A 26,482-nucleotide genomic window follows, 5' to 3' on the forward strand; every position below is an offset into this window, starting at 1 on the left:
TTTTAGGGGTGGGGCTTGTATGCTGCAACACTTAGCAAAGCAGCTCAGCTTTTGTAGCACAACTATAGTATAGCTAAAGTTATTAACAATGAAGACTTTAGGTATTTTAGTAGTACTCTATTTATTCACCATTAATGGCCTTTCTTCTGGAAGTCTTGAGAGACAGTAAGTTTGCTGTAACTAGGCCTGTAGCTAGTGTACTTTAATAGCTGGATCAAATGTGTATTTTGTAGCAATGTATGGTATTGAATTGCTAGGACATATCTCCCATTAGTACATCAACTGTTTTCTCTTCCCCTACAGACGAATTGTAACTAACGAAGAGAATGCCCTCTGCTGTGATAGAAACCCTGCAGTTTACTATCTTGAGGAAGGGGATTCCGATGGCTGGGTGATTTTCTTTGAGGGTGGTGGTGGCTGCTCCACTGCACAAGAATGCAACGAACGTTATCTAAACAACAGTACTAGGATTCTTATGTCAGCAAAAAAGCTCACACAAAGCATTGAGGGAAAAGATTTGCTCTCAAATAATATGGAGGACAATCCTTTATTTCACGGTTTTACTCATGTTCTTGTGCCGTATTGCTCCCAAGATGCATTTTTGGCCAATAGTTCTCTACCAGTAGTAGACCTTGGGGACTCTAAGAATATCTCGTATGTGTTTAGAGGACGAGTGATACTGCAATCCATCATTCAAGACTTGTTGCCACTTGGTTTGAACAGCTCAAAACGTGTGGTACTCGCTGGAAGCAGTGCTGGTGGGGTTGGAATACTGAATAACCTGGAGTGGATAAAAGAACACCTAAGTCCCTCTGTTGAACTATCTCTTATCATCGATTCATCGTGGTTCATTCCATACAGTGGCTATCATGCCATTAACTTTTCATTGGAATATGCAAACTTTTACAACCTCGATCAGCCTGCTTGTCTCGATCACTCTCTTGGTTTCCCATGCTGCACCTCTCTTGCTTGTCTTCTAACAGATGACTCCATTCAGAGATCTCTTCCACACACATTCTTTGTCACAAGTTTATTCGATATATTCACACTGGAGGAGAGCCTAAAGGACATTATTGAAATGTTGGATTTCTCGGCATCTGCGGAAATCAGTGATCAGGACTTTCTGCGAATGTTTAATACTTACGGTGCCCTCATGAACAGTACACTGTTGGACACCTTTGCTCATCGTAACAATCCAAATGTATCTGTTTTTGCACCATCTTGTACTCAGCATGTTTTTCTTGCCACCTCTAGTCTCTGGGACGAAAATGGTCTTCTCAATGCCACTGTTGATGGAAGCTTCACAGAAGGTGTTTTCCGTTTGACTAATCCTGTAAAAAGTGGCCAATGGAACTCAGTGAAGATAAATATGACCATCAATGAAACACGACACATCAGTTTACATGAAGCTCTTCAAAACTGGTATAATGATAGCAAAAGCCAAGTGTTTTATGCTGACGTATGCAGAGGTCCGGCTTGTGGCGAGTGTCCCAGTACAATCAGGCTGGAATTTACCTATGACCTCTGGGCCAACGAAGCAATAATCGCTGTGCTTGTAGTCTCATCAGTAATGGCAGCCCTTCCACTATTTATCAAACTATTTCTCTACATGTATATGAAGTGTATGCTCTATCGACAAAAGCTATACATCTATAACATAACTCGAACTCAAAAGAACAAGCCCAAGTTTCCAAAAGCTGTTCATGCTGTGAGTGTATCTTGTACAAATCTCTACTACCTTCTAGACACAACTGAGAACACTAACAAACCAGAATTGGAGCAAAATGAAGTAGCACACATACATGACAGTCATTATCGCCTGTCTGCATTTGCCAACACTGTTGTACCTTGCTGCAAGCCGTTGTGTTATCGCTACAATGCACCAGTAGGAGACAGTGAATGTGGAAAAGCTGGCAGTCCCACACAACCAAACCCAACTTGCTTCAATGGTCTAAAATCAGATTCAGGCATCTCCTCGTCGAATGTGAGTCAGTCTATCAACAAGAGTTATAGCGATGCTACGAGTATGGACTTAATAATTGAGTCTAGACCCAGTCCCGTTCACAAGCCACCCAAGAGCTCCTCCTCCTCCTCTTCGAGAAAGAAGAAGGTTATCCTACGCCAGGTGAACATGTACGTGAATCCGGGAGAGCTCCTGGCAATTATGGGACCATCTGGATCGGGCAAGACCACCCTACTGGACGTGATACTGGGGAGACGAAGGACTGGACATGTGCAGGTAATTATACGTGTGATAAATGGTCGTGAATATCCTTTACATGTCGTTACAGTACTGAGGTGTATTTTGTGCAGCGTAGCTTTCCTTGATATGTCTAAATGTTGTATTCTCGTTGTTGTGGCTTGAATGTGGAATGTGCTGAATGCGTTGTAATTGTGATCTCCCTGTAAATTATATTATCCCATATTTGACGGTGATATTGGAAGCTCTACAGTGTAAAGTGTGCATGTGATTACTTAAGTAATGGCCTGCTTGGGTGTTCTGTAATGGACTGTAAAGCACGAGGCTCCTGTCTCCATAATACATCTAGTCTGGGTTGCATAATTATTGCTTTTGTGGTTGATTTTACACCCCCACACATAAACACCACGATGTTGATTCTGCTCGCTCCAAATAACATCACACAGACACACAATATTGTCCATTGTCAATTTAATCAACAGCCCTTGAAGCACTGTAATTGTACTCGGGGAAGATGGCAAAGGAATTTTCCTGATTAAATTACCACTTCCCTAGTTTGGTGCGAAACGTTTGCCAGCTGGGAATTGCTAACTCTGTTGACACTTGTTTAATTTACATGTTGGTGTTCTCAAGTGATAACGGCCACAAACACTTGAATTCCTAAAGGGATGTCATCACATGCCAACTCTATAAGGAACAAAACCTCTTGTGTGTTTATCCCATTACATTATGCATTCCGTACATGTAGCAGCCTGCTGCCATAGCAATGCTTTCTATTTCCTGTCTCCCTCCTGGTATAGTGTCTAAAGCTGAGAGCCACTCCCTCCCTTATATATACCCTCCTTGTCTGATAACTTAAAATTTAAAACTGCCAAGCTGTCTTATACATTCATCAATAATTTCTTGTTTACAGCGTTCCTAAGGCTCCCAATTTCTTATCTTACCATAATACGTTTGTCTCATTTAGAAGTAACAACAATACATTTGTGCTTCTCTTTGAATTTAACAAATAACTTAATTGTGCAAACTTTTCTGCAGGGTGATATATATGTGAACGGCTCCCCATTAACAAAGATGAGAGACTGGTTTATCATGAACACTGGCTACGTGCGACAACTGGCCACCTCATTCTACAACGAGCTGACTATTCGAGAGAATCTTCTCTTCTCCATGAACATGCAAGCTCCAGTTGGTATGACTCTGACCCAAAAACTGGAACGTGTGGAGCAAGTCATCAGAGAGACTGGACTTCAAGAACAAGCAGACTTTGTAGTTGGTAGTGGGATAGGTCTCGGTCTAAGTGGAGGACAGGTGGGTTTGTATTATACACTAGTGTGGTTATTGTGCGTGGGGATGCATAGCAATCTTAGTTGACATACATCGTGATCTATTTTCTCTGAAATACTTTCAAAAGCTGTCAACATAAACTGAAGCCTTGCTTGTTTAACAGTGTACATTCCTCTCCGTCCCATACAGCGCAAGAGATTGACGATTGCCGTTCAGTTGTTGAGTATGCCCAACATCATATTTCTGGACGAGCCTACATCAGGTGACAACCACTTAACCACCCACACACATGCTTTGTTACGCTAGTTTACTACATTGGTATGTGTAGCAATAAATACAGTTCTGTTCGTGTAATCACTTCCCCCACATTCTTCAAACCACCATCATTTGTGTTGTTATCATCACTGACAAACTCCACACTTGTATATACATGACAATTATCATATGAGAGATTTGAGGTGATAGGGTACCAACAGTTAAGTTGATGGTACCCTATCACCTCAAATATGTGAGAGATCACCTCAAATCTCTCACAGCTGCATGTAGCATCATATATCCATCTCCACACACAACACACCAACACATCCTCGGTACCTCACACCTCACATACTCACACTCACATACCCACACCCACACACCCTCCCTCCCTCCCCTCCCCTCCCCTCCCTACCTCACACACCCTCCCTCCCTCACACCTCACACACTGTCACAGGCCTCGACTCGGCTTCCTCTCTGGACATTCTAAAGAGCCTGCAAGTGATGGCTGGCACTGGCAGAGCCATTGTTGTGACTATTCACCAACCACGCTCTGAGATTTTTCACGCCTTTGACAAGATCCTGCTATTGTGCAAAGGACAAGTGGCATTCTTCGGTTCTCCGGTCAAAGTTTGGGATTTTTTCCAGAGGGCCATTATCAATGAAGAATTGGAGGTACCACATTTGAAATTCAATGCTTGGTGTGCATGTTGGTGGTACTTTTTTAGACAATGATCTACATATTAGGAATCTGCCCCTCTATTCAGTACCAACCACAATCTCACAAAGTACACAACCTCTCGCATCCTCTCTCTTACAGTAAATACCAGCAGCTGCATATGTGGGATGTTTTTTCCTAATGAATATTGTTAATTTTGATTGTTTACTAAAAAGCTATCTTGTTTATTGATATTTTATGTCCATTAGCTGTAATAGCACATTACCAAAATCCACTATGTTTCTGTGTCCATAATTATGTAGAAACACGAGGGTCAAGTGCAGGACCAGATCTTGGACCATCTTAAGGAGAAGAAGTCACAGGACCAGGTGCTCAATGCCTACAACAAAAGTCTCGAGCCAAAGAAGGTCAAATCGGCTGTCCTGGAGGGTAGGGAGCACACTGATTCTGCACCCTCACCTATTTACAAGTAAGTCTGCCTGTGCAATATGGAAGACCAAATGCATTCTCTGGGGACCCAGATGTTAGGAATCAAGTCTCCATTCACTATATGTTGTAGTAACAAGTCTCTAAGTACTGTTAATTAAAACTTCCCTCTGCATTAAACCTCTGAAATGGCATGTATGTACATGTACTATATTTACTGTGTTTCTACGTCTACGCATGTACAGACGTGACCCTGGGCTCTGGCAAAGGCTTGTTTCACTGGAAGCTAGGGCTTCACTGAGGCAAACCTTCTTCTCCATCATCTACCTTCCTGTAGTGTACACCGTGTTCGGGGCATTATTGGGTAAGTTTACTTGCATTCTTGCATTCATTACCAAGTATCGTGTGTCCTGTGTATTCTTGCATTCATTACTAAGTATCGTGTGTCCTGTGTTTACATCATTTGCTCTTCCTTTTATTGTGTACTAATTACAGGAATGCTATAACATACGTTGTGTATTAGGAGAATGCCTATAAGAGTTGTGTTTTCATGGTTGTGGCTGTGTGAAATATGTTATCTTAATGACCTATATGATTACAAATGTTTGCTCTCATTACTACAGGGACAACATATCTGAGAACGCAGAATCCCCTCCAAGTCATGTCCGTTACTTGTCTTCTCAGTTGCTCCAGCTCTCTCTTCATGAGCTCCATTGTCATGAGTCTACTGATTGAGCCCCTCAAACTATTCCAACTAGAACAATCAGACGGAGTGTCGAGATCGTACGAATTGATCTTACAAGTCTTCTTCAGAATGAGCTTTGTGGGGACCATACCACTATCCGTGTGTGCTACACTAGTCTTTGCTTTAGTCTACTTGCAAGAGGATTTCCAAGTGTATGTCATCGTTCTACTATCGTTTCTGCTCGTAAATCAAGTCTGGATTTCAATTTTTATTCTCCTAACGGTACTAGCTCCATCTCAGGCCCATAGACTGTGTCCCGTCTTTGCAGCTGTTGGCGGTTTCTGGTGTGGATTCATCATCCCCAAACCTCTCATGCCTGACTACTACGAGTGGATTTTCTATATCAACCCTTCGTATTATGCCTACTCTGCTACTAGTGTGACTGTACTCAACGGATTGGACCTGCAGTGCTCCAGAGCCTCAGAACTCGAGTGTTTCCGGTGAGTAGGCTGTAATTCATTGTATCTGTGAGCGTGTGGTTCTCCATTCATTAATAAAAAATTTATATAGGCACAAGGAAAACTGTTTGTTGCTATAGCTACATGTATCTTGAGTTATGTATATACCTTGAGTTTAGAGCAATTACTTTTAATTCTTTTTGTAGCCTTTAGATATTTCAGTGATGTTAATTTTTGTGTTTTTTCACCTCTGCAGTACTTCAGGGTACGCTGTTCTGTCTCAGTTTGGCATATCTGATGTGAACCCTTTCTTCCACATGGTGATCTTGATGATCATGACTTTTATCATTCTGCTACTGGCCGTGTCCGTGCTGCAGCTGAGAGTCTCACTCTCCCTCATTATCGAGCGCCTCAAGAACTGGCTCTACTCTTGCAAGAAGAGAAAGTGAGTTAGCCCTCCCCAATTGTGTTTTGTACAAGTTCTGGCAATGCAATTTTAATGACTGAAAGCTTAGAAAGAGCTCTTTCGTTTGGTAGGCCTTGAACAACCATTTACACATGTACCTATATCACCCAATTTATGTTTTTACTGTAAATAAGGCTAGCAGTAAGCATGATACTAGTTAAAGGAAACAAGCTTTCCACATGAGATGAGATTATGTGACAAGCTTTCGTAATTAGATGATTATATTACTTCCCACCTAACTGTGAATGTCTCCACCTCTACAGTAACACAGAGACCAAGATCTGCTCGTCAACTGACAACCTGAACGAAGTAGACACTCCACTGGCACTGAAGTCATTCAGGAGGAATCGTTTGCCGGGAGAGACAAAGGAGAGCATACAGCAAGCCCGCACAAATGCCTTATCTGCTACCTTATCCGCTGCCTTCATAGAGAGTAACACGCATCAGGTAAATTCAATAGTGGCCTAGTTTCTGTACTGTGCAGGCCGGCTACCTTGGCTCAGTTGCAATGTGTACTTAAGTAGAACGTGTACAGTATTAATTTAAAAGTGTATAAACTTATAGCAAAAACTGTTCAGTAATCAAGGCTACTTTGGCGCAAATACATGTGTACTTAAGTAGAACGTGTACAGTTTAATTTGAGTTAAGTGCATAAACTTCTAACAAAAACTGTTCAGGTCTCCCAGTAATCATCTGACACTTTTACTCTGCTACAGATCTACCACAATTTCCCATGGGAGAGGAATGTTTTGGAGGAGGCTGATGGCCTGGATGGCGGTGAACCCAACCTCTTCTCCCCCATCTCCTCAGGTTCAAGACGTTCTCGACTTGGATCCGACGGTAGTGAGAATGTGTTTGAGCCTCCAGAGTTAATCAGCATGTCTGTGACTGACGAAGAACATGACGAGGACATACGCAGGAAACAGGCAGAGCAGAAATGGGAGGCTCGTCGACTCAAGATTGAGACTGAGATAAGGAGACTTCGAGTGGCTAACATTCATCGGAAAGCAGCACTGAGACACAGTATAGCATCTTTTGGAGATGACTTAGAAGATCAGATATTCGATAGACGAGAATCATCAATGCCTAGGAAACGCTATCTATCGACAGCCAACCAAATATCAGAGAACGGAACAAAAGGCCTTGAAATTGAAAAACCACCTGTAAGGAAAGAAAAACCACCTTTTATGAGAGCAATTAGTCTTCCTACAACGGGAGCCTTGTTTTCAAAGATGGCAGGTGTGCCTACGCTGGATACATACGAAGAAGAAGATGACGAAATGATGGACCTGCCCCCAAAAGACATTCCTCACTTGAGAGAGTCGATGGAACATATGGAGAAGATTGATTACGAGGACATACCTCCCCAACAACTCAGTGCTGTGCCCTCCTCTCAAGAGAGCAATGGTAGCAGGTGGAGTGAACATGAGATATAGGACTACATGATACTTACGTATCTAAGACTACAACTATAGTCAATCATATTTTTTATCTTTCACGATACTGCTGTTCATTATATCAATTTCACTACGTTAAGTTGTTTTATATATATTCATCATAAAAAAACTGTTGAATAAGTACTAGATAATTGTTATGTTTATCTACCATATAGCAATGAATAGAAATGCACTTTTACTTCTTCTGGCACTCTGCCCGCACTTTGAGGTAGTCGTCCACATTCTCCGAAGATCCAATGAAGATGGGGGCGCGGTCATGAATGCTGACGGGTTGTATGTCCAGGATACTTTTGGTTCCAGTAGTAGACTTGCCACCAGCCTTCTCAATAATGTAAGCCATTGGATTGCACTCATACTGGAGTCTCAGCTGTGCATGTGTGTGTGTGTGGGGGAGGAAGTGATTAGAAGGATGTGGGAAAACATGACAGTGTGTGTGTGCATACAATATGTCTCTTTCAAGGGCTGTAATAAATTATTAGTACTCTAATTAAGTGACAGCCATGTGGACTGAGCTACAAAGAAATAGCAAAACTGGAAGGTTTACAATTAAGGGCTGTAATGGGAGAATTTAATTTTCCTGATCTGGCAATACCTAGAAAAGCTACATTGCCTATTTTAGGGTGCCAGGACAGACATTAAATTTTATTCAACTATAACGCACCACAAGCTGATACGCTAGTATAACACTAACCCCAACCCACCTTTCCCTTTGGGCTCTTGGTAGAGGCAGGGTACATAAAGATTCCACCATAGAGGAGAGTGCGATGCAGATCAGCTACCATGGAACCGACGTATCGAGCACCCATGGGAGCCTTCCCGTCCTTGGGGAACTTGCACTGACGGACATACTCTGTGGCAGACTCGTCCCAGTACTGTGCGTAGCCCTCGTTGATGGAGAATATATTGCCCCTCGGAGGTACCCTGATGTTAGGATGGGTCAGTACAAACTCTCCAATAGACTGGAGGGAGGGGGGGGGGGGGGAGAGAAAGAAACACAAAATTGTCATTTCAATAGGACTACTAGATAGAGTATTATACACAGAAATATAGATCTACTACTGTGTTAAGCTAGATTTAGAATTACTCAATCAAAACTCTTTAAGAGGATTTTTCCTTTACCAAACGATTAATAAACTCACAGGGTCAAGGGTGAATCCATTAACAAGCTCTCCAGTGCACAACACGATCATGGTGGCACTGCCATACAGGGCGTATCCACCGGCAACCATCTCCCTACCAGACTGGAGGAGGTCAGCTTCACACGCCGGACCTTCACATACCTGCAAAATTAGACAGTCTGATAATTCAACCTCCACTACCTACTGAAGCCTGATAGAGGAAGCTATTATAAGTGCATTCAGCAATGGCTTCTGGCTCAAATAACATGCGCAGCATTGTGACAAAAAGATGCACTAGCTACCGTCAGGAACTCCTGCTATATACCGTACAAGGAGGTTATGAGATTTCACACACCTTTTTCCAAATTCCAAAGATGGAGCCAATGGAGACCAGACAGTCAATGTTGGAGGAGCCGTCCAGGGGGTCAAAGGACACGACGTACTTGCCACGTTCGGCTGCAGGCACTTCAATGCACTTTTCGTTCTCCTCAGACACCATCACACCGACCTGAGCACAGTACAGCGTGTACACAGTATGTGAAGGGGCGGGGTATTATTGTCAATAAACTCACTTCAAAGGAAGACTTGAGCATATTGATGAACAGGTCGTTGGCGAGGACGTCCAGTTTCTTTTGCTCCTCTCCTTGCACGTTGGTGCCTCCTACAGCTGTACCCCTGTATCAGATAAAGAGGTAATTACAATTGTGAGAAAATTCATTAAGGAGCTATTAATAGAGCTACTATTAAATTGCAAAAAACAATCACATCTAGCTATTTAACTGTTAATGTTGTATGCATGAATATCTTTATCTACACAGTTAGTTACAAATATCAGCTTACAGTTTAGCAAATCCAGCCTTGCGCACTGCAGTGGAGATGGCTTTGATTGCAGTGAGGAGGGAATTGAGCAGCAGGGTCAGGCTGCCTGTAGCTCCTTTGATCTTGCGTTGCTCTGTCAACACGAACCGTGTCAGAGTCATTGTGTCCGAAGCTATCCCGTCCATATCTCCACTGGCCATGGCTGCAGTCTGTCTGTGTGTTCAGCTTGAATCAAAGAGACTTCTCAACTTAACTAACTTGGAACAGCTCCTGCTTTCATAAGGGGCACGGAAGTTGGTACTCAAATATTTCACACGTAGTCTACATGCACAGCACATAAATAGATACACTTTGCAGAAAAGGGGAGGGGCTCACACTGAATTATAGTCAATCATGTATAAAATTAGTCTCAGGAATCAGGCTGATTCATGAGACTTACTATCATGTAGTATGAATGCATGAATGCATTCTATCACACATATACTGACTAGCTACTAAACATTCAAGGCACTGATGTAGAAAGAACTTGCTAACTCATGATCAACTGCCTGAAGTGTGTACTATACTTGTTTTTTTTAACAACACAGTTATAGAATATAAAATGTACACATGTACCTCAAATAAGTATTTCACAGGCTGTCCACAATGACATTATAAATAGATACACTTTGCAAAAAAGGGGGGTGGGGCTCATACTGTAAACAACAACTAAAGTACTGAGACTATGTGAGCAGAGCTAAAGTGTCTGCAGAGTTCTCCTCTTGTATAGTGGGCTGTAGCTGGGTAAATGAACTTTGTCCTCTTGCCATGCCACCTCTGTATGTGTTGCGTACTTGAGACAAGTAGTGACCATACTCCAGCAAAATCTGTATTAAATTATGATGAATGAGCATGCTGCTGTAGCTTGATATTATATCTCGCCATAATTTATAATTATCATTAACATAAGTATCACCCTCCAACCTTGTGCAGAAAGGCGTACTGATCCCTTGTCTGTACCATCCCCCCTCTGTCCTGCCTCATGGTGGAGACGATCTTGAGCAGGTCCACCTGTCCCTCTTCCTCCAGCTGTTGCATACCAATGTCTGCCCCAATAAACACTCCCGTCCGACCAATGCCAGCACTGTGCAAGGGGTGGGATAATAGTTTAGTGGGCAAAAAATTGCAAAAAATTTAACAAATTACGACTGAAATACAACTATTTGCATAGGGTTGTCTTTTTTGCATGTATACACAGTGATTCAATGCACGGCAGATATCCAGCATTTGCTATTATTTCAGGATAGTTTAGTCACCTGCAGTGGACTACACTGGGTCCAGGTATCTCTCTTATCAGTCCTCGAACATGCATCAGAAACTCCACCACAGATTTGGCAGAAGTAGGTACACCATGATCTGGCCAACCAGTGAACCAAAAATGAGTCACCTCTCTAGATACCATTTTCTACAGGTGTTGATTGCGTTTATTAAAGCCCATATTGTAGAATACATGCAGGCTGGCTCACTTGTCTGTGTGCAAGGTGGAATGTGGTGGTGGTGTAATCCTTGTTGGAAGCCGTAAGCCGCCTCTTAAGTCTTACTTCCAGATCCTCAAAAGTTGTGCCGTGGTTAATCGTAGTATCTGGCCAATACCTTGCGCACTTGTTCTGAGCAAAACATCCGAGATACAGTAAATATATGGCAGTTTAAGCAGCATCTTACCGTTCCTCTTTCTTCCAAGCCAGTGACCATAATGATGGTGGACACTCGCTGCTCCCAAACCATCCTCCAGAAGTCAGCAACTGTCCACTGCAGAGGTCCTTGTGTCGCTATGAAGTTCTTGGACCTGTCTTTGTAACCTCGAATGTAGTTGGCATTGATGTAGTCAGAGTTCGAAATTCCAAACTTGAGGAACAAGGATACCCTCGTGTAAGGATCTGTATATGGAAAAAACATTTTCAAATTCATCACAATCATGCATGCAGAAGAAACACTCTCCACGGCCTCACACCAGCCATAGCCTACAGCCATATAATACGTATCATCAGTGCAGTGATGCTTATAGTGCCATATGTCAAGCTTACTTGGCAACACGTCTCGATATCTGTTCTTGTCCTCTGCTCCAGGAGGTACCTCTGCCATACTGACCATGTTGGACGGGATAGACTTCATGCAAGTACAAAATATAAGTCAACCTTAAGATTCCATGAGACGAATACCAATAAACTCACAGCATATTCATTGTACAGTGCTGCGGTGTTGTCTACCAGCGGCTCAAGCTCCTCAAGAGTCAGTGGGTGAGACAACTGCTGTAACTGACATACACATTGTTATACACAAGTTAACAAACTCTGCAGTTACATGTCTTATATACGTTGGGCTGTACACCAAACCAGAGAGCAAAACGATGTAAATTTACCATTCCTTTTGGTCTTAGTGAGATCCTGGTCACCTTCCTCGGGTGTCCAGGGTAGGCATTCATCTCTACCAGCGGTTTGGGGGTATCTTGATTAGGCAGATCAGATTCTTCCAGTTTGTAGTGCTTGTAACCCCTCGGAGTTGACTTCTTTTGCCTTCTTTTCAGAATAATACTCCGGCAACAGCACTGCGAAAATAATGATAGATTGAGGTTCTCTAATATATAATAACCTTGTGCTTACTGTTGTTGTGATAAGCAGAGTTAGCATTACGAGTGTAGCGCCTACTGTAACAATAATCCACTGCCATAGTGTGAGTGTAATTGGCGTGATTGGCGTGATTGGTGTGCTCGTCATTAGCTCAAACGTCACACTCTAAGGGAGAAAACAAACTCTTCAAAAGTTTCCAAACACAGCAGGTGAAACTCACATATTTTTTTCTCAACTGAGCCCAAGCAGCATTATTGGTTGACATGAGAGTGATGAATGCTGTTCGAGTGATCTCTTCTCCAGATTCAGACTCAGTGGATTCGAAGAAGACAAATGTAAGTAGTGTGTCAGATTGTTCCGTATCAACTAGCACTACTATCTCTGCATTGCTCTTAGTAATGTTCCTCAGGATGGCTATAAGAGTTGGCATGACAGTTGTGTTGAACTCCTCTCTCGTTGCATTGAAAGACAGCTGTATAAACACTACAGGAGTAGCTGGGGGCATAGTTGTTGCAGGAGTAGCTGGGGGCATAGTTGTTGCAGGAGTAGCTGGGGGCATAGTTGTTGCAGGAGTAGCTGGAGGCATAGTTGTTGCAGGAGTAGCTGGGGGCATAGTTGTTGCAGGCGTTGGTGTTTCAGTTGGAAGTACTGTGGCACTGGTAGTCATTGAGGCTGTAGCCGTTGCTGTGGTGGTTGGTATGACTGCAGACATGTATGGTATTAAATAGCTATAGTTGTCTCCTGAGCCAAGACCACTGCCTTGCCATGTCACTGCATGTAGGTAGAAGTAAAGATTAAGCAAAATTTAAGCAAAATAATGATAGACTATAAAAAGACCTATGTAGGGTTTACTTACCAGAAGAGCCACCCTGACTATTTACAGTTGCCACAGCAAACAGTATTGCACAAACTAGAACCAATGATGATCTTTTAGACAATTCCATGTTGTTTTGAAACAAATTCAAGCTAGTGACCTAGAAGCAGCCCCACCCCTCTTTTTCTGGCCTTTAGCAGCTACACCTACTGCGTCAATGAATTTCCCTAACCTTCCGGACCTGTTGATAGATTAGAAGGGGCTTCCTCAAAACGCCAGTGGAACGATGGTGATGGCATGGCTACTCTGAATCTCTCTGACCTGAAGACCGGTGTGGCTCACCCTTTAGAGAACAGCCAGTCCTCTGGAAAATGTCTCATTCATATGAAGCTCACAGATCAGTGCACCAAATCTATAGATGCCTTGGTGCATAGCAGAAAGGTGAGTGTGAGTGTGTGTGTGAATTGTCATGTGGTCAGTTTTGCTGTGATCTTTGTACAGGGTGCCTTTTTTTCGCTTCGATTCTCTGTTGCTGGAGGGGTAAGTATCTATTTGTGTGGTGTGTGTGTGTGTGTGTGTGTGTTGATATACGAGTTGTACATGTGTAATCTGACCTCTCATTCTCTTTTATACTGTGATTACTCAGACAATGGTGATCCCAGCGGATGATGGCAAACCCTGCAAGTTTCAGTTCAAGACGTCCAGTCTTCAGAGTCGCTACGAGGGCCAGAACATGTTGGAGTGTGTACACCAGGCAGCCAATGGCTCATATCTACACAAGGTACGTCCTCACACTATCCACACACCCTCACACCATCCACACACCTCTTACACCCCTCACACAGCTTAGTTGCACTGGAACCATTGATCATCGGCTCACGGTGCAAGGTAACGACCAGATCTTCCAGTCCACAAAGGATCGAATGAAACAGGTGGAGCAGAAGAGGAAGGAAACTATGACACAAGAGATCAAACTACCGACCAAAGGTGACACCACAGCATCCTGTTACCTGGGTAGCTAACAGTAGTGATTCTTTTCCTCTTCAAGTTGAAAATGCTGTTGACCTTTATGATAACTATGGTGACCACAAAATGCATGTGGGCTGGTAATTTGTTGCATAACAATAACGTGGATCACTCTAACTTGTGGGTCATTCTCCACCACCTCTGTGTAGGTCGTGCGAAGAAGCCCAAGTCAACACTAAAGGCCCCTCCACCCATGGATAGGACCACCCCCTCTCCAACGTTTAGAAAACCTGTCAAACACGCTCCTCCCAAGAGCACCTCGTCAGTTGGCAAGTCATCAGTGGGAGGGGCTGGGGGTGGACGGATGAGCTCTCACACAAAGTTAACAGCCCCTGTGCGTGTGTCTCTCTCACTCAAAGAGAGGGTGATTCATTTCCTAGCTATAAAACCACAGAAGAGGGATGAGGTACTTCTCAAAATCAATAAAGGTGATTACAGAGTGTCTGCAGTTGATCTCTGTAGAATTGTTGTTGTCTTCAAATTCCTGAATAATTTTCCTGTTATTGTGGCTATTGTGTTAACATGAGACCATTCCTTTACTGAAGCATGCTTAATTCTTGGAGTCAGTTTACTTATTCCTAACCCTGTCAGCGTGTATCTATACTAACCTATTATTTTTATGCAGAGTCTAAGAAGATGGATACCGATGTGTCAGCAATGCTGGATGCTGTCCTCAGTGAGGTATGCATAGCCTAACCCTAACCTCCTTTGTCCCTTGTCCGTAAGTGGCTTCGTTTGGATATTAATTTTGGGACGCCCCAGGGACGAACGAATAAACAAGCGCATAGTGTGAGCTTTTAGCTGTGCGCAGCGCAAAAATTTGAGCAATACAATTTGTACCACAAGCTTGTGTAATCGTATGTTTACCTAGTTCAAAGGTCTACAGGTCTGTTGTGGTTTTATTGTGGTTGCTGTTTGGTTTGCAACTGAGAAATACATACGGCAACATTAGCCCAACTTGAGTATGTGATTATAGTTGGAAATGTTAGGGTCTCTCGTTTCTGTGAAGAATTTGAATTGTCTGTCTAGCTGTCATTGTTGGGTTTCTGTATGGTCTGTTCATTTGTATGTACAGGTGTCCGAGGTATCCAGTGGCAACCACAAACTGAGACCAGAGTTCTATGGTGACATACAGATTGAGGACTGGCCCCAGTATAATGACGCAGAGAGACATCTCGTTCGCAGGCAAGTTGCTATGGCAGTACCATTACATGTATATTATGCACATGTATATGACTTTATTTATTCGTTATTTTGTGGCTGTAGGAGGTATGGAAAGCCATCATCAGTCCCCAGTAGTAGCCAGTCTGTTTCAAGTGCTTCAACCATACCCTCTATAAAGGTGTGCCAGCCATCACACCACACACACCCTCTCATTGCCCCCCCTCACACAACACACACACAGCGAGGACTTCTCGAGCCAGAACCAGACATAGCCCCAAAGAAACCTAAACTGGAGTATCCTACAACGCCCGCCCATAAACCACACCCACTAACAATTAGCAAAGACGCTACCAAGCCTCTTGACCCACCTCAACCATCCTTCAAGACACCAGAGCCTCCAAAAAAGAAACCAAAAGAAAAGAAAAAGAAAAAGAAGCATAAGCCGGATGAGGGCGCCAAACTGAACTCTGACCCCTCGACTATGACTTCAGATCCTTCTACAGTGACTTCTAACCCCACATCAACGACCAATGACATCCCTGATTTCAAAATGTACGTTCAATACATTATGTAGTTGTACAATTCACTTGCAGTGTGCATGTAAGTTTGTCTTTCCCTAACACGGAGGAGGTTAGAGTTCGTTGGATACGTGTCATGTCATGTGACACATGTTTCCTTCTGACCACTCATAGCTCGTGTACTGTATTAGAAATCTACAGCTAAATTAGTTACGATTCGCATTGCTACATGTATGTGAGCACGTAGCATAATGCTGACTCAGCTGGTTCCTAAAGGTTTAATGAATTCGCATGATCATTGATGACGCTTGTCCAACCTCCTCTACTACTAACAATAGAGAGCCGTAGATTGACTCATCGTTATGTCCGCTCCCCCCTCCAGGGAGTTTCCTCCTATTCAAACAGATGAGCAAAGGACCTTTTACAAAGAGGTGTTCAACAGCGACTACACTGAGTACATTCAACTCAAGGACAGCATGGATAGTGTCTCCACTCCACATCAGAAGCTCTGTTCCGAGCTCAGTGACAAACTCAAGCAGCTGCCCAAGCGTTGTGAAGAGGCCAAAGTGAGGATGTTTGCTTGCTTTAACTAGTGATCGATAAAGCCCTCTCTTTTTGCCTTATAAGTAATCCCCTTGGACAGCCTGTCCTAAGGTGGTATGTCTTCCCCCTCCCCCCCCCCCCCAGACATCTGACCCTAGAGTAGGCTGTCCTACCACAGGGAATTTTTTCACCCCTGTATTTTGCAAGCATGCGTAGTACTGTCACTAGTAGCTATGTACAGGAGTGAAAAGAATGTATTAGGTTGTTTTTTGCAGTGAAGTCACCCTCTATACTGTAAATACTGTAATTGTACAGCCGGCCTCGAAGTCTCCATGATTTCAACCTTTGTTAGTTTGTTGCTTATTACAGTACACAATCGATACACAGCTAGGTTTCACCTGTACACGTGTAGTAAGAGTAAACACTGTGTGTACGTCCATGTACATTGTGGTAGTTACTGACAGTAACCTCTATCTGCAGTCGATTCGTAAGCGGATCAGAGCCAAGTACTCAGAGGTGCAACAGAATAAGGTGTATCAGGAGAACAGACGTCGCTTCCAAGAGTTACACCATAAACTGGACTATATCAAGAAACAAGTCGTAGACTATGATCGGACGAAGCAATAAATTCTCTGCATGAGGAAGCCCCCCGTGATCAAAGAAAGCAATCAATCATCTTATTAATTGGACAGAATGTCTTTAATAATTCACATGCATGTTATTTATGTCAGAATTATTGAGTCTATATATCAAAAATTTGTACACATCTTTATAAGAATGTCAAACGTGAGGTATTTCCAAAAAAGGGTAATTATGTCGAAGAATGATTGTGTCTTTGATTGGTATAATAGTAAACACTAGTGTCAGTGTGTCATAGTTCGGTTTTCTTTTCTGCTGGTTCGGTCCACCCTGCACAGTTGAAAGACTGCTGCTCAAAAGTGACAGTAGTGCAGTCAGTCTGAGTGATGATGTAATCTTTGACATCCCAGGCCAAACTCCCGTCCGTCACCATGAGTAACACACGATCATCAGACACCACATAACGCTGGACCTGGTAGGGGTACATGGCCAGGGCATGAACATTACTGAAGTTATAACTCTTGCACTAGTAACAGCTACTTGTACTAAAAGTAACAGACTTACATGTATGGCTCGTAAAAAAAATGTGGCAGATTTGGGCTAAATAGCATAAAAATACACCACTCCCTAAGAACTATAGACTGTACTTTATATAATTATAACCTATATCTTTTGTTAACATGTACTATCGTATAGAGGGTTGGAGGTCTGACCACGAATATTTTGCCCACGAATGAAGCGACCTTGCCTTATCTTTACCTGCAGTGCAAGCAGCAACCACGAAAATATTATCCACGAAATGACTAAATGCTGCTCAACCACGAATATTTTGTCCCCCGAAAATTACCCGTTATAAGGTATAAACTAAAGTTACGGGCAGTCAAAAACTGTAGTATAAAGGAACTATAGTATAAGGAGACAACACTGCAATGAGACGACCTAACACCAATTACCTGAAGGTGTGCATTCTGCAAGCTCTGTGCCCACAAACTGCTGACTTGTTCCGTCCGCTCCCGATCTGGCACACCTCTGACCCCGATGAATAGCATAATGGGCTTCCCTTTCTTGCTCATTTTCATCATCTCCTGAGGGTTGATCTTTCCTTCCCTCAGGGCGTCCAGGTTGATACCTGAAGGAAACAAAATTAATAACACATGCAAAATTATTATAATAATTATAATAATTATTATACACGAGCTAATTTTCAGACACTGTAATCAGGATTATTAAAAGCTACCTTGAGGGGGTTGAGGTGGTCTGAGCATATCATCATCGTCATCATCGTCATCATCGTCATCATCGTTCTCATCCCACTGACGGTAGATCCTCTCCACATCAGCCTCATTGTACTCCAGCACACTCTTTTTGGACCTCACAGAAGATGCACAAAGAAGAAAAAGGGCTAAAAGGAACAATCTCTTCATGGTTGGCTTTTTAGTATAGTGGGCGATTATTAGAGTCAGAAGTTCATTGTACTACAACTTGTAGGTCAAAGATCAAAGGTCAGTGATGATCTACTGTTAATTTGCACATGCGCACTTGAGACTTGCTAACTTCCTAAACTTACTAAATGCTGTAGCTAGCTACAGAAGCCCTCACCCATTCACACAAATTTAATTTAAATTAATGTATGAGATCAATGATAATACAGTACAAAACGGATAGTGATAAAAACATGAGTAAGTGATATGGAATGGAATGATGAAACAACGACTAAATCCACACAGCTGCATAGTTACCATAGAGACCTAAGGGTAATGGTCCACCAGCAGTGAATATCTTAGTTCTCATTGGACTATAACTATGAGTATACAATGCATTGGGGGGCCGAGGTAGGCCACTGAAGAAATCACGATATGTCTGGTCTTTACGCTGCAAGAAGGGGGAAAGCATTGATTCCATGAGCGCATCATTATGTACAAAATACTGGAGAGGTATAATAGCTGAATTACTCCTTTAATAAAAAAGCATCTCAGGAAGTTGGTAACAAATCAGAGCTAGAGCAGTAAGTAACTCCAGATAGGTCAGTATGGTGTACGGTAGTAAACACGATCAATCCTTAGTATGACATACATTGATTTGTACATGCAGCTACTTACAAGCCATCCTGGTGTGGATTGAAGAAAACACTTCTTATAGGTCAACTCATCCTCAAGAAGATACGATTTAGCTCTCAAGTCGTAAAAATATACATGTCCAGCTCCAGTACCCATACTTAACAGTCCAGAGTTGAAATTAAGTGATCTTACGCCACAGTCTTTATCAGGTGATCGAAATGCCGTAGGGGGCTGTGAGGAAGCCACTCGACTGTCTATCAGAGTGACATGTGATCGTGATCCAACAGCATAAAGTCCAGTGCCATAATCGTCCACTTCCAAACACACATTCTCAGCACAAAAAGGCATCTGGTAGTTGTTGACCTGTGGTGGTGTAAGTGTGGGTGTGTGGGTGTGTGAGGGATCGAGGCAGAGGTATTTCTCAAAATTACCTGTTGAAATGTGTAGACATCCCAAAAGTGCACTGAAGCACCACATGGATTCGTTTGGAGAGATCCAAGTTCCTGCATCAACACAAGACCAGACAGTTTTACATTTATTGCTCTGAATAAATCTTGAGCGAACTTACCAGAGAGTTTTTGTGGAAGGCAAGGCTCCTTACTCTCTCTCCACAGTCCGAGGGTAGGGAGCGAACATTAGAAAAGTGGAAGAGTGGATCAAACAATGTCGTCTGCTCAGCTAGGCAGTGAGTGGAATCCTTTTCTTTTATTGCCCAAAGTACCATGGTAGCATCCCTTGAACCTGGAGGGGTTGGCAGGAGTTTTGTGATAAGGAAGGAGCTTGAAAACTTACCAGTGATAACTAACGAATCAGAAATCCATTGTATGTCAAATATCCAATCTGTATGAGCCTAAAGAATACGATAACAGTAAACTACATATAATTATATCAAAGCCGTTTTTACCTGTCCTAGTTGTAAGGGTGCTAGTTGAGGTAATTGGTAGATGGCCAGGTCATTGGGATGTTTTCCACTGGTAGCTAGGTATCTCCCATTAGGACTCATTGACACACTGTGGATACCCGAGGATTGACTGCGTTCCAACGGTGTATTGGAGAGGGTCGGTACCTGAGGGAGTGTGTTGTCAGTGTGGTGGGTGGATACGGAACATAATTATCACTGAAAGTACATTTACAAAGCCCTTGGATATTGCTATGTTGCATACCTCCACTGAAGATATAGTAGCTTCTGTGCTCTGAGTGTCTACCAGATACAACTGCAAAGGTTGGATGGTAGGAACATAATTACAGCTAGCTAGCAGCTCCACCCCCTTTTCGACTCACCTTGTTGCATTTTGTACCCACTACCACATGGTCTTCTGAAAGCCACTGTGAAGCAAATATTTTGTCAGATTCATTCCATCTGAGCTGTTTTTCTCTGAGCAGAGGAGGTAATCTCTGTGCAACAAAATTGTCCATGTCTGCTTCAGCTAGCTGCCCAATCACTCTATTCTCAGCTCTGGCTGCAGCATCCCAGCTGTGTGAAGTATTTTGGTGATGCATGTAGCTTGATAAGAGCGACATCATGGATTTAGATGACTATTCACGATCACAGCAGCTTGCAGTCCATTCTCCACCATCGATCAAGGCGTCCTCCAATTTGAAGGTCCACCACGCCCCTCTCCATGGAGATCCTGTAGCTGAAGTGTGCGCACGTGAGTTCTTTCTTTCCACGTTTGTTTGAAGAGTCAAGGGCAGCATGGTAAGGGTGTTCTTATGTATCTGCTGTGATCCACCGTCTTTGTAATTAATTCATATTAGTAGTAACTTTAATGTCCTTGTTGTCTCCTCTTTTAGGGTCGTGTGAGGACCAAGACCGTGAAGAAGGCCTCCAGGGTCATTATTGAGAAGTACTACCCCAAGCTTACATTGGACTTTCATACCAACAAGCGTGTGTGTGAAGAGATAGCTATCATTCCAACCAAACGGCTACGAAACAAGATTGCTGGGTAAATCTCTCAAATTACTTCCTGTCGAAGTCTGTCCTGTGGTACTGTGCTGTACTCTACTGCCGTGCGCACGTACACTGTATTTATGTACTGCTTTTTTATGCATATTCAGGTTTGTAACTCACTTGATGAAGCGTATTCAGAAGGGTCCAGTTCGTGGAATATCCATCAGACTACAAGAAGAAGAGAGAGAGCGAAGAGACAACTATGTCCCTGATGTAAGATCACCCATTAAAATTTTATTCTTTTACCCTTACTGTTTTTCCACCACTAGGTGTCTGATCTTGAGAAAGACATCATCGAGATAGACCCAGAGACTAAGGAAATGCTCAAATCACTGGTAAGCAAGAGCTGTACCGAGAACTATACTGATTTTAGTATATCTACATGTATCAAAACACGATTACTAATGAGTAGGTCTTTTTATTTTCTGATCTGTCAAATAATGTTCTGTTTCTGTCTGCAGGAGTTTGGCAACATCCAAAACCTCCAAGTGCTTGCTCCAGTGCAAGGAGGAGGAGCTGGCTTTAACAACAGAGGAGGAGGTGCCTTTACTAATAATAGAGCTGGTGGAGGCGGATACAACAGGCGTTAGAGACACTTTATGATCTAAACATGTGTTGTGTTTTGTACTGGTTTAATGTGCAATGAGAATAGATGTTGATGCCAGTTAATTTTTGCTGACTTGTACTCAATTGTTATGATTCAAAGCGTTCCATTGTTTCATGGTTCGTACAGGATGGATTGCACTACATAGCTGATACATTATCTGTTAACTTTTTTCCACTGAAATTTACGATTGCCTATAATTATAGTTAACTTGATTGTATTGTAGTTTATGTTATGCACTCTACCCATGCATGACAGGGTCGGGTGAAGTACTTACAATTATTAGACACAATTAACCTGTAATAAAAATTACTTGACGTAAAAATAAATGTCACAGAATATAACTATTATAAAGTGCCCTGCAGTGCCCTAGTAAATGCTGAGGTATAGTTTGACTCTACACTGTGTACTACGAGTTCGAGTTGAGCTCTGTCCAGCAGTGCTCTCAGTTGCCTCAGTGTGTGGGGGAGGAGTGGGCCCACAATGTCCATGTAGTGCTTCTTGATCAGGCCATGCCCACCCTGCTCAGACAGGCTCCCAATAGAGGCCTGAATGAAAGGGAACCGAAAGCATATGACTGTTGCTCTAAATTCAAGTTTGGGGCATACTCAAAGACCAACATTTTTATAAAACACACTTCTTTTACTGTAGTACCAGGGATTTGCCCAGAATTTTCTAGGTGGTGGTGTGGATATTTTTCAACATACAAATTTTCCTAACATGTGCATGGTAAACTAGACTTAAGAGGTAGTTAGTACTGAACTAGTGCATACATGTATACCTTAAGTGTTCTAAGTGTTGCTCCCTGAAATGCCACGGGAGCTATGAGGGTGGGGGGTACTCCTGCCAGGGAGCCAGTGGGGCTGATGAGAGTCTTGCAATTGAGCAGGTAGTTGAACAGAGACTGAAGTGAGGTGGTGGGTACAAGAACTGTGGACTCGGGACGGCTGTCTATGGACTGACCCTGATGACTGGATTTACTATAGAGAGAAAGAGTTAAAAATACGATACACTATTGTGCAGTATGCTCATACAATGTATAAGTAGGGTACGTACATGGTGGTCTTTGTGACAGCTCTTCTTTCTGCCCCAATGACACTATCAATCCAGCTAGAGCACTCATCATCACTCTCATTCTCGTGTGGCCCCTCGGGAACAGGTTGACTCGTGTCCAATGGGATAGAAAACTCCACCCCCTCTCTGTTTAGTGCCCGTCTGAATCCGCTAGTTGTTGGAGAGATCACAGCCTGAGGCGAGCCGGGGTCAGAGGTCACAAAGAGGATGGTTAGGCTGGAGGTACAGAGGTAGAAATGAGAGCATGTGCCCAAACGGAAGAGTTGGAACAACGAGCGAAAACTAGTGGACCTGAAAGAAAGGAACGTGGGATAAAAACAGGCAATGAAACTACACATTCTGCTAATTCTAGGTATCAAAATGTACTGTACAGCACCCAAATAATTATTGCTTTTAGAATTCACATGCTAGCATGCAATACTAACTCAGAAAGTGAAAAATCAAGCAGCATCACTCACCAATCTTCCTTGAGAGAGTCGGTGAATGCATTGTCCTTGAGAGGTCCACTAATGGCCAGTCGGTGTCTGTCCTCTGCAAACAGAGAGAGGGACGGAATAGAGGGGTGCTCCCAGTAATGGAGGAGGGACCGCAGCTCACACACTGGCTCCTGTAATAGACAAATTGTATTATAGCAATACGGTATACCATTGATATGTTTATGTCAACACGTTTCATAGTTATTGTCAAAAAATCACAGGTTTAATGTCCTCACAAGAGTGTCCGTGTGTCCCTGTATGAATGCAGCCAGTCCCTGACTCTCTTGTCTCACTCGCTTCACCTTGGCCCAGTCAAACGAGTGTGGAGATACCAACCGAACCTTGGTCTTGAGCCCCCAGTCCAACGTAGGCTCAGCACACAGAGGTATCGGCTCAGGCTCTGTTTTTGCCCTCTGTACAATGGATGCACAGTAGTACAGGCTTACAGTAATATTGTAAAGCATAAACTTACTTTAAGTACTGAATTTTCTTTGTTGATCCCACGAGTAACATTAATAGAGTGGCCAGGTAATATCTGTACTGTGGAGTCAGTTTGCTGATGCATTTTGATGAGATAATTCTTACCTTTCGTTTTCTGACTTTCACAAGACGACGTACTGCTTTCTGTTCACCTTCAGCTTCCATTTTTATATAGGTACTAGCAGCTCCTGGTACTAGGACCCTCAACAAACATCGACATCCACAAACGGTTTTGCAGCTTTATTAAAAAGGTCAAAGGTCATTAGTGTTTTCCCGCCATTAAAGTGCCATTCACATTTTCATGGTCGATCATTTCCCACTCTCTGAGCTTCTGCCAAACAACAAAAACAAACAAATTATGTTAATTAAGCAGCAATAAATTAATATTAATTAAGCAGCAATATTAAAGTACAGGACCTCCCAGAGGTCAACAGAAAACTCTACAGTATTACCATTACCACATACATGTCCTTTACAGTTATCTCTTGTAGCATCTGCTGGTGTCCAACTCGTCCCCTTTGGGAAGTACACATCTCTTGTTAGAACTCCTCCTTCTAGGACGGGTGCTACCATAACTTGATCTCCAATCAGAAATTGGTCATCAATAGTCCAAATAGGAGAGTCTTTGGATTCAGCTCCGCTCAACCACCACAGGGGACGTATAATGGGGATGCCCCCACTAATTACATCGTCAGATAGAGGTATGAAGTACTTCTCGCTCAATGTAAGGTGCAAATTCATCATCGTCCGAACATGATTCATCAATTTCTCGTTATTGTATCGCCAAGGTCCTAGTGAAAATTGCCCAAAGGGTAGAAAAGTGTTCAGTTGAAGCCATCGAATAAACAACTCAATTTCTGGCGGATCGGAATTATTGAGATCTGTAGCAACTACACCATTGCCTCCAATCATATCAGGAAGAATGTAACTGTATCCAGCAAGCCCCAGTGACAGCACAGCATTTAGAACAGATTTCAGTCCATTATTTGTCCCCCAAATAGAGTTTCTATCCAACAGTCGAGTTAGAACAGAGAACTCTTGGGTGTAGTATCCAACTCGCACTTCAGCACGACCAGAGTACGATTGATTTGCAACAAAGTTCACATAGGCTTTAGCGAACATAGCTGGATCGTTGTCGAGTCCATGAATGTACACACAGTTAGGCAGATAGGTGAATTCTCCAGCATCAAACTTAAGAGAGGTGAGGTGGTTACTGGCTACAAAATTGTTTAATCGTTGAGCATGCCATTGAGAAGTGTTAGAACGTAGGAAGTTGATCACAGCACCATAACCTTGCCACCACTTGACAAGGGACACACTGTTACTCTCATCTATGAAGAATCCGGGTAAAAAATGGTCATTAATCAATCCATACAAAAAATCATTGGCCTCGTGATTGATAAACGGATGTACCCAAGCAGTCAGAGGTACACTGTCACTCAAATCTTTCAGTGTTGAAGCAGTGAACTTTGTGTTAAAAGCCAGATCACCATAATGTTCTGAGTAGCCATCATCTATTTCAAGTTGACTAATTTCAAAATTATTTGAAGAAATATTTTGATAGAAATTTCTAAGAAAATCGTCGTTTATATTTGTCTTGCCTTCCACCCATGTCGACCAGATGGGTTTCTTAAACAGTTCTTCGTCAGGTTTCGATTTTGGATGGGGTATGACACCAGATTCGTTCAAAAAGTATTTAGCAGTGAGGGTAATATTGTCAAAGTTGCATACGGTATAATTTAGATAGATTCTGTCGGAGGCTTTAGGGACACATTCAAGTTCGTAAGGTTCAGCCAGAAAACAGAAGTTAGTAGAGTTTATTCGATAATACAACTGTACTCCATCGTCGATATGAATCCCAGATCCTTTAGAGCTTAACCACAGCGGATGTAAGATAGGTCCAAACACTTTTGAGCTTCCGAGATAGTCAGTTGGTAGAAATGGTGTGAGCGGTATTTCAGCGCCATTGATTGGCCACGTTTGGTTCTTGGTTGTATACATGCCGTACCAGTGAACTTTTTCTTCTCCGTTTTCTCCCAAACCCAGGCTGTAGCAATCTTCTATAGGGGCTTCTCGAGACGACAGCCCAGTCCATTCCACACGGAGACAGTTCGAATTGAGTCGAGATATATTGAGAACAGTGTTCGAAGAGTGCCTGTACACATCAACTTTGACTTCCTGTAACGGTGTGTGGTTCGTTCCTAGTATCCCCTCCAGAACTGGCTCACCACGACGACACAATACAAATTTTCCATTCGTAGATTCCTCGAAAAGAAACGGAAATTCCTCGTAGTTGGTATATCCACGTACGTTCTCAAAGTCGACACACTCTTGATGTTCGGATGGCTTCAATACTGAGGGGATTAACACTAGTAAGAAAGACGCTATAGCGAGAATGGTCGCAGTCACCCACCAAAGCTTTCGTGTTGGAGTAAAATTAGTTGAAAGTTTCGTCCTAAACTTCTTGACACGAGTGGGTAGATCTACAGAGACAGGTACGTGATGGACTTCATCATGCAGAGAAGAGTTGCTTGAAGGGAGATCATCATCAGAGATATTGTTTTCACCAACTAGCTGGATCTGATCCTCTTCTATCACCGACATTGACTGCTTTTTTCTAAATCTAACAGCTAGACCAGCCATACAGTATATACACACAGATCTATGTATTGTTTTTAGGTTAAGATTGGTATTCTAAGAAGAATGGAATGAATGTCTGTTTGTTTACTTTTGCCCTAAA

General features: G+C 42.7%; 8 protein-coding genes across 8 annotated transcripts; 3 read left to right on the forward strand and 5 right to left on the reverse strand.

The window, feature by feature from the left end:
• Window positions 1-3: 3 nt before the first annotated feature.
• Window positions 4-8,044, forward strand: LOC135339001 (uncharacterized). The gene is made up of 11 exons (XM_064535089.1): window positions 4-165; window positions 304-2,239; window positions 3,239-3,511; window positions 3,677-3,749; window positions 4,200-4,417; window positions 4,724-4,890; window positions 5,093-5,211; window positions 5,471-6,032; window positions 6,247-6,435; window positions 6,720-6,903; window positions 7,173-8,044. Exons 1-11 carry the CDS (start codon window positions 89-91, stop codon window positions 7,890-7,892), a joined length of 4,518 nt encoding a protein of 1,505 aa, XP_064391159.1. The 5' UTR covers window positions 4-88; the 3' UTR covers window positions 7,893-8,044.
• LOC135338943 (uncharacterized) lies at window positions 7,979-13,468 on the reverse strand. Its single transcript, XM_064535038.1, has 18 exons — window positions 13,313-13,468; window positions 12,677-13,227; window positions 12,490-12,621; window positions 12,249-12,434; window positions 12,061-12,144; window positions 11,914-11,995; window positions 11,552-11,766; window positions 11,356-11,496; window positions 11,146-11,294; window positions 10,814-10,973; window positions 10,574-10,716; window positions 10,484-10,516; window positions 9,872-10,069; window positions 9,604-9,706; window positions 9,387-9,539; window positions 9,053-9,193; window positions 8,615-8,872; window positions 7,979-8,280 (listed from the first exon to the last, which is right to left on the reverse strand). The coding sequence occupies exons 1-18, from the start codon at window positions 13,398-13,400 to the stop codon at window positions 8,089-8,091; spliced, it is 3,009 nt and encodes a 1,002-aa protein (XP_064391108.1). The 5' UTR covers window positions 13,401-13,468; the 3' UTR covers window positions 7,979-8,088.
• Window positions 13,469-13,517: 49 nt separating this feature from the next.
• Window positions 13,518-17,311, forward strand: LOC135339027 (RNA polymerase II elongation factor ELL-like). Its single transcript, XM_064535136.1, has 11 exons — window positions 13,518-13,711; window positions 13,772-13,810; window positions 13,917-14,051; window positions 14,116-14,257; window positions 14,446-14,724; window positions 14,922-14,977; window positions 15,372-15,481; window positions 15,563-15,638; window positions 15,702-16,012; window positions 16,361-16,544; window positions 17,002-17,311. Exons 1-11 carry the CDS (start codon window positions 13,568-13,570, stop codon window positions 17,146-17,148), a joined length of 1,623 nt encoding a protein of 540 aa, XP_064391206.1. The 5' UTR covers window positions 13,518-13,567; the 3' UTR covers window positions 17,149-17,311.
• On the reverse strand, window positions 17,263-18,580 carry LOC135339057 (LRP chaperone MESD-like). Its single transcript, XM_064535177.1, has 3 exons — window positions 18,338-18,580; window positions 18,054-18,229; window positions 17,263-17,572 (listed from the first exon to the last, which is right to left on the reverse strand). The coding sequence occupies exons 1-3, from the start codon at window positions 18,522-18,524 to the stop codon at window positions 17,393-17,395; spliced, it is 543 nt and encodes a 180-aa protein (XP_064391247.1). The 5' UTR covers window positions 18,525-18,580; the 3' UTR covers window positions 17,263-17,392.
• Window positions 18,581-18,808: 228 nt separating this feature from the next.
• Window positions 18,809-20,814, reverse strand: LOC135338181 (DDB1- and CUL4-associated factor 12-like). Its single transcript, XM_064534237.1, has 8 exons — window positions 20,439-20,814; window positions 20,321-20,371; window positions 20,062-20,223; window positions 19,950-20,007; window positions 19,726-19,898; window positions 19,589-19,660; window positions 19,200-19,520; window positions 18,809-18,972 (listed from the first exon to the last, which is right to left on the reverse strand). Exons 1-8 carry the CDS (start codon window positions 20,679-20,681, stop codon window positions 18,814-18,816), a joined length of 1,239 nt encoding a protein of 412 aa, XP_064390307.1. The 5' UTR covers window positions 20,682-20,814; the 3' UTR covers window positions 18,809-18,813.
• On the forward strand, window positions 20,763-21,787 carry LOC135338189 (small ribosomal subunit protein eS17-like). Its single transcript, XM_064534244.1, has 5 exons — window positions 20,763-20,856; window positions 20,952-21,103; window positions 21,216-21,321; window positions 21,378-21,443; window positions 21,570-21,787. The coding sequence occupies exons 1-5, from the start codon at window positions 20,854-20,856 to the stop codon at window positions 21,696-21,698; spliced, it is 456 nt and encodes a 151-aa protein (XP_064390314.1). The 5' UTR covers window positions 20,763-20,853; the 3' UTR covers window positions 21,699-21,787.
• A 190-nt stretch (window positions 21,788-21,977) lies between these two features.
• On the reverse strand, window positions 21,978-24,008 carry LOC135338183 (protein downstream neighbor of Son-like). The gene is made up of 7 exons (XM_064534238.1): window positions 23,848-24,008; window positions 23,735-23,797; window positions 23,499-23,675; window positions 23,245-23,393; window positions 22,769-23,077; window positions 22,494-22,692; window positions 21,978-22,260 (listed from the first exon to the last, which is right to left on the reverse strand). The coding sequence occupies exons 1-7, from the start codon at window positions 23,905-23,907 to the stop codon at window positions 22,060-22,062; spliced, it is 1,158 nt and encodes a 385-aa protein (XP_064390308.1). The 5' UTR covers window positions 23,908-24,008; the 3' UTR covers window positions 21,978-22,059.
• Window positions 24,009-24,081: 73 nt separating this feature from the next.
• On the reverse strand, window positions 24,082-26,442 carry LOC135338179 (myogenesis-regulating glycosidase-like). The gene has a single exon (XM_064534232.1). It carries the CDS (start codon window positions 26,383-26,385, stop codon window positions 24,133-24,135), a length of 2,253 nt encoding a protein of 750 aa, XP_064390302.1. The 5' UTR covers window positions 26,386-26,442; the 3' UTR covers window positions 24,082-24,132.
• Between the last annotated feature and the right edge of the window lie 40 nt (window positions 26,443-26,482).

Source organism: Halichondria panicea, chromosome 7 (assembly GCF_963675165.1).
Source record: "Halichondria panicea chromosome 7, odHalPani1.1, whole genome shotgun sequence".
Classification (NCBI taxonomy): domain Eukaryota; kingdom Metazoa; phylum Porifera; class Demospongiae; order Suberitida; family Halichondriidae; genus Halichondria; species Halichondria panicea.

Bases quoted from the DNA above. Each gene is read 5' to 3' on its own strand.
- LOC135339001 (XM_064535089.1), top strand. From the start codon at position 89: ATGAAGACTTTAGGTATTTTAGTAGTACTCTATTTATTCACCATTAAT. The intron at 2,240-3,238 runs GTAATTATACGT...ACTTTTCTGCAG, and splicing joins GAAGGACTGGACATGTGCAG to GGTGATATATATGTGAACGG. The intron at 4,891-5,092 runs GTAAGTCTGCCT...ACGCATGTACAG, and splicing joins GCACCCTCACCTATTTACAA to ACGTGACCCTGGGCTCTGGC.
- LOC135338943 (XM_064535038.1), bottom strand. From the start codon at position 13,400: ATGGAATTGTCTAAAAGATCATCATTGGTTCTAGTTTGTGCAATACTG. The intron at 11,767-11,913 runs GTAAGCTTGACA...TTCCATATACAG, and splicing joins ATATCGAGACGTGTTGCCAA to ATCCTTACACGAGGGTATCC. The intron at 9,194-9,386 runs GTGTGTGAAATC...CTAATTTTGCAG, and splicing joins TCTTTGGAATTTGGAAAAAG to GTATGTGAAGGTCCGGCGTG.
- LOC135339027 (XM_064535136.1), top strand. From the start codon at position 13,568: ATGGCTACTCTGAATCTCTCTGACCTGAAGACCGGTGTGGCTCACCCT. The intron at 13,712-13,771 runs GTGAGTGTGAGT...ATCTTTGTACAG, and splicing joins CCTTGGTGCATAGCAGAAAG to GGTGCCTTTTTTTCGCTTCG. The intron at 15,639-15,701 runs GTGTGCCAGCCA...ACACACACACAG, and splicing joins CAACCATACCCTCTATAAAG to CGAGGACTTCTCGAGCCAGA.
- LOC135339057 (XM_064535177.1), bottom strand. From the start codon at position 18,524: ATGAAGAGATTGTTCCTTTTAGCCCTTTTTCTTCTTTGTGCATCTTCT. The intron at 18,230-18,337 runs GTAGCTTTTAAT...TGTTTCCTTCAG, and splicing joins ACCACCTCAACCCCCTCAAG to GTATCAACCTGGACGCCCTG. The intron at 17,573-18,053 runs GTAATTGGTGTT...TACCCCTACCAG, and splicing joins TGCAGAATGCACACCTTCAG to GTCCAGCGTTATGTGGTGTC.
- LOC135338181 (XM_064534237.1), bottom strand. From the start codon at position 20,681: ATGATGTCGCTCTTATCAAGCTACATGCATCACCAAAATACTTCACAC. The intron at 20,224-20,320 runs GTATGCAACATA...ACACTCCCTCAG, and splicing joins CTACTATATCTTCAGTGGAG to GTACCGACCCTCTCCAATAC. The intron at 19,899-19,949 runs GTAAGTTTTCAA...CAACCCCTCCAG, and splicing joins TGATTCGTTAGTTATCACTG to GTTCAAGGGATGCTACCATG.
- LOC135338189 (XM_064534244.1), top strand. The intron at 21,104-21,215 runs GTAAATCTCTCA...ATGCATATTCAG, and splicing joins CTACGAAACAAGATTGCTGG to GTTTGTAACTCACTTGATGA. The intron at 21,444-21,569 runs GTAAGCAAGAGC...TTCTGTCTGCAG, and splicing joins AGGAAATGCTCAAATCACTG to GAGTTTGGCAACATCCAAAA.
- LOC135338183 (XM_064534238.1), bottom strand. From the start codon at position 23,907: ATGGAAGCTGAAGGTGAACAGAAAGCAGTACGTCGTCTTGTGAAAGTC. The intron at 23,798-23,847 runs GTAAGAATTATC...TCCACAGTACAG, and splicing joins TGAAAGTCAGAAAACGAAAG to ATATTACCTGGCCACTCTAT. The intron at 23,078-23,244 runs GTGAGTGATGCT...CCTTTCTTTCAG, and splicing joins GACTCTCTCAAGGAAGATTG to GTCCACTAGTTTTCGCTCGT.
- LOC135338179 (XM_064534232.1), bottom strand. From the start codon at position 26,385: ATGGCTGGTCTAGCTGTTAGATTTAGAAAAAAGCAGTCAATGTCGGTG.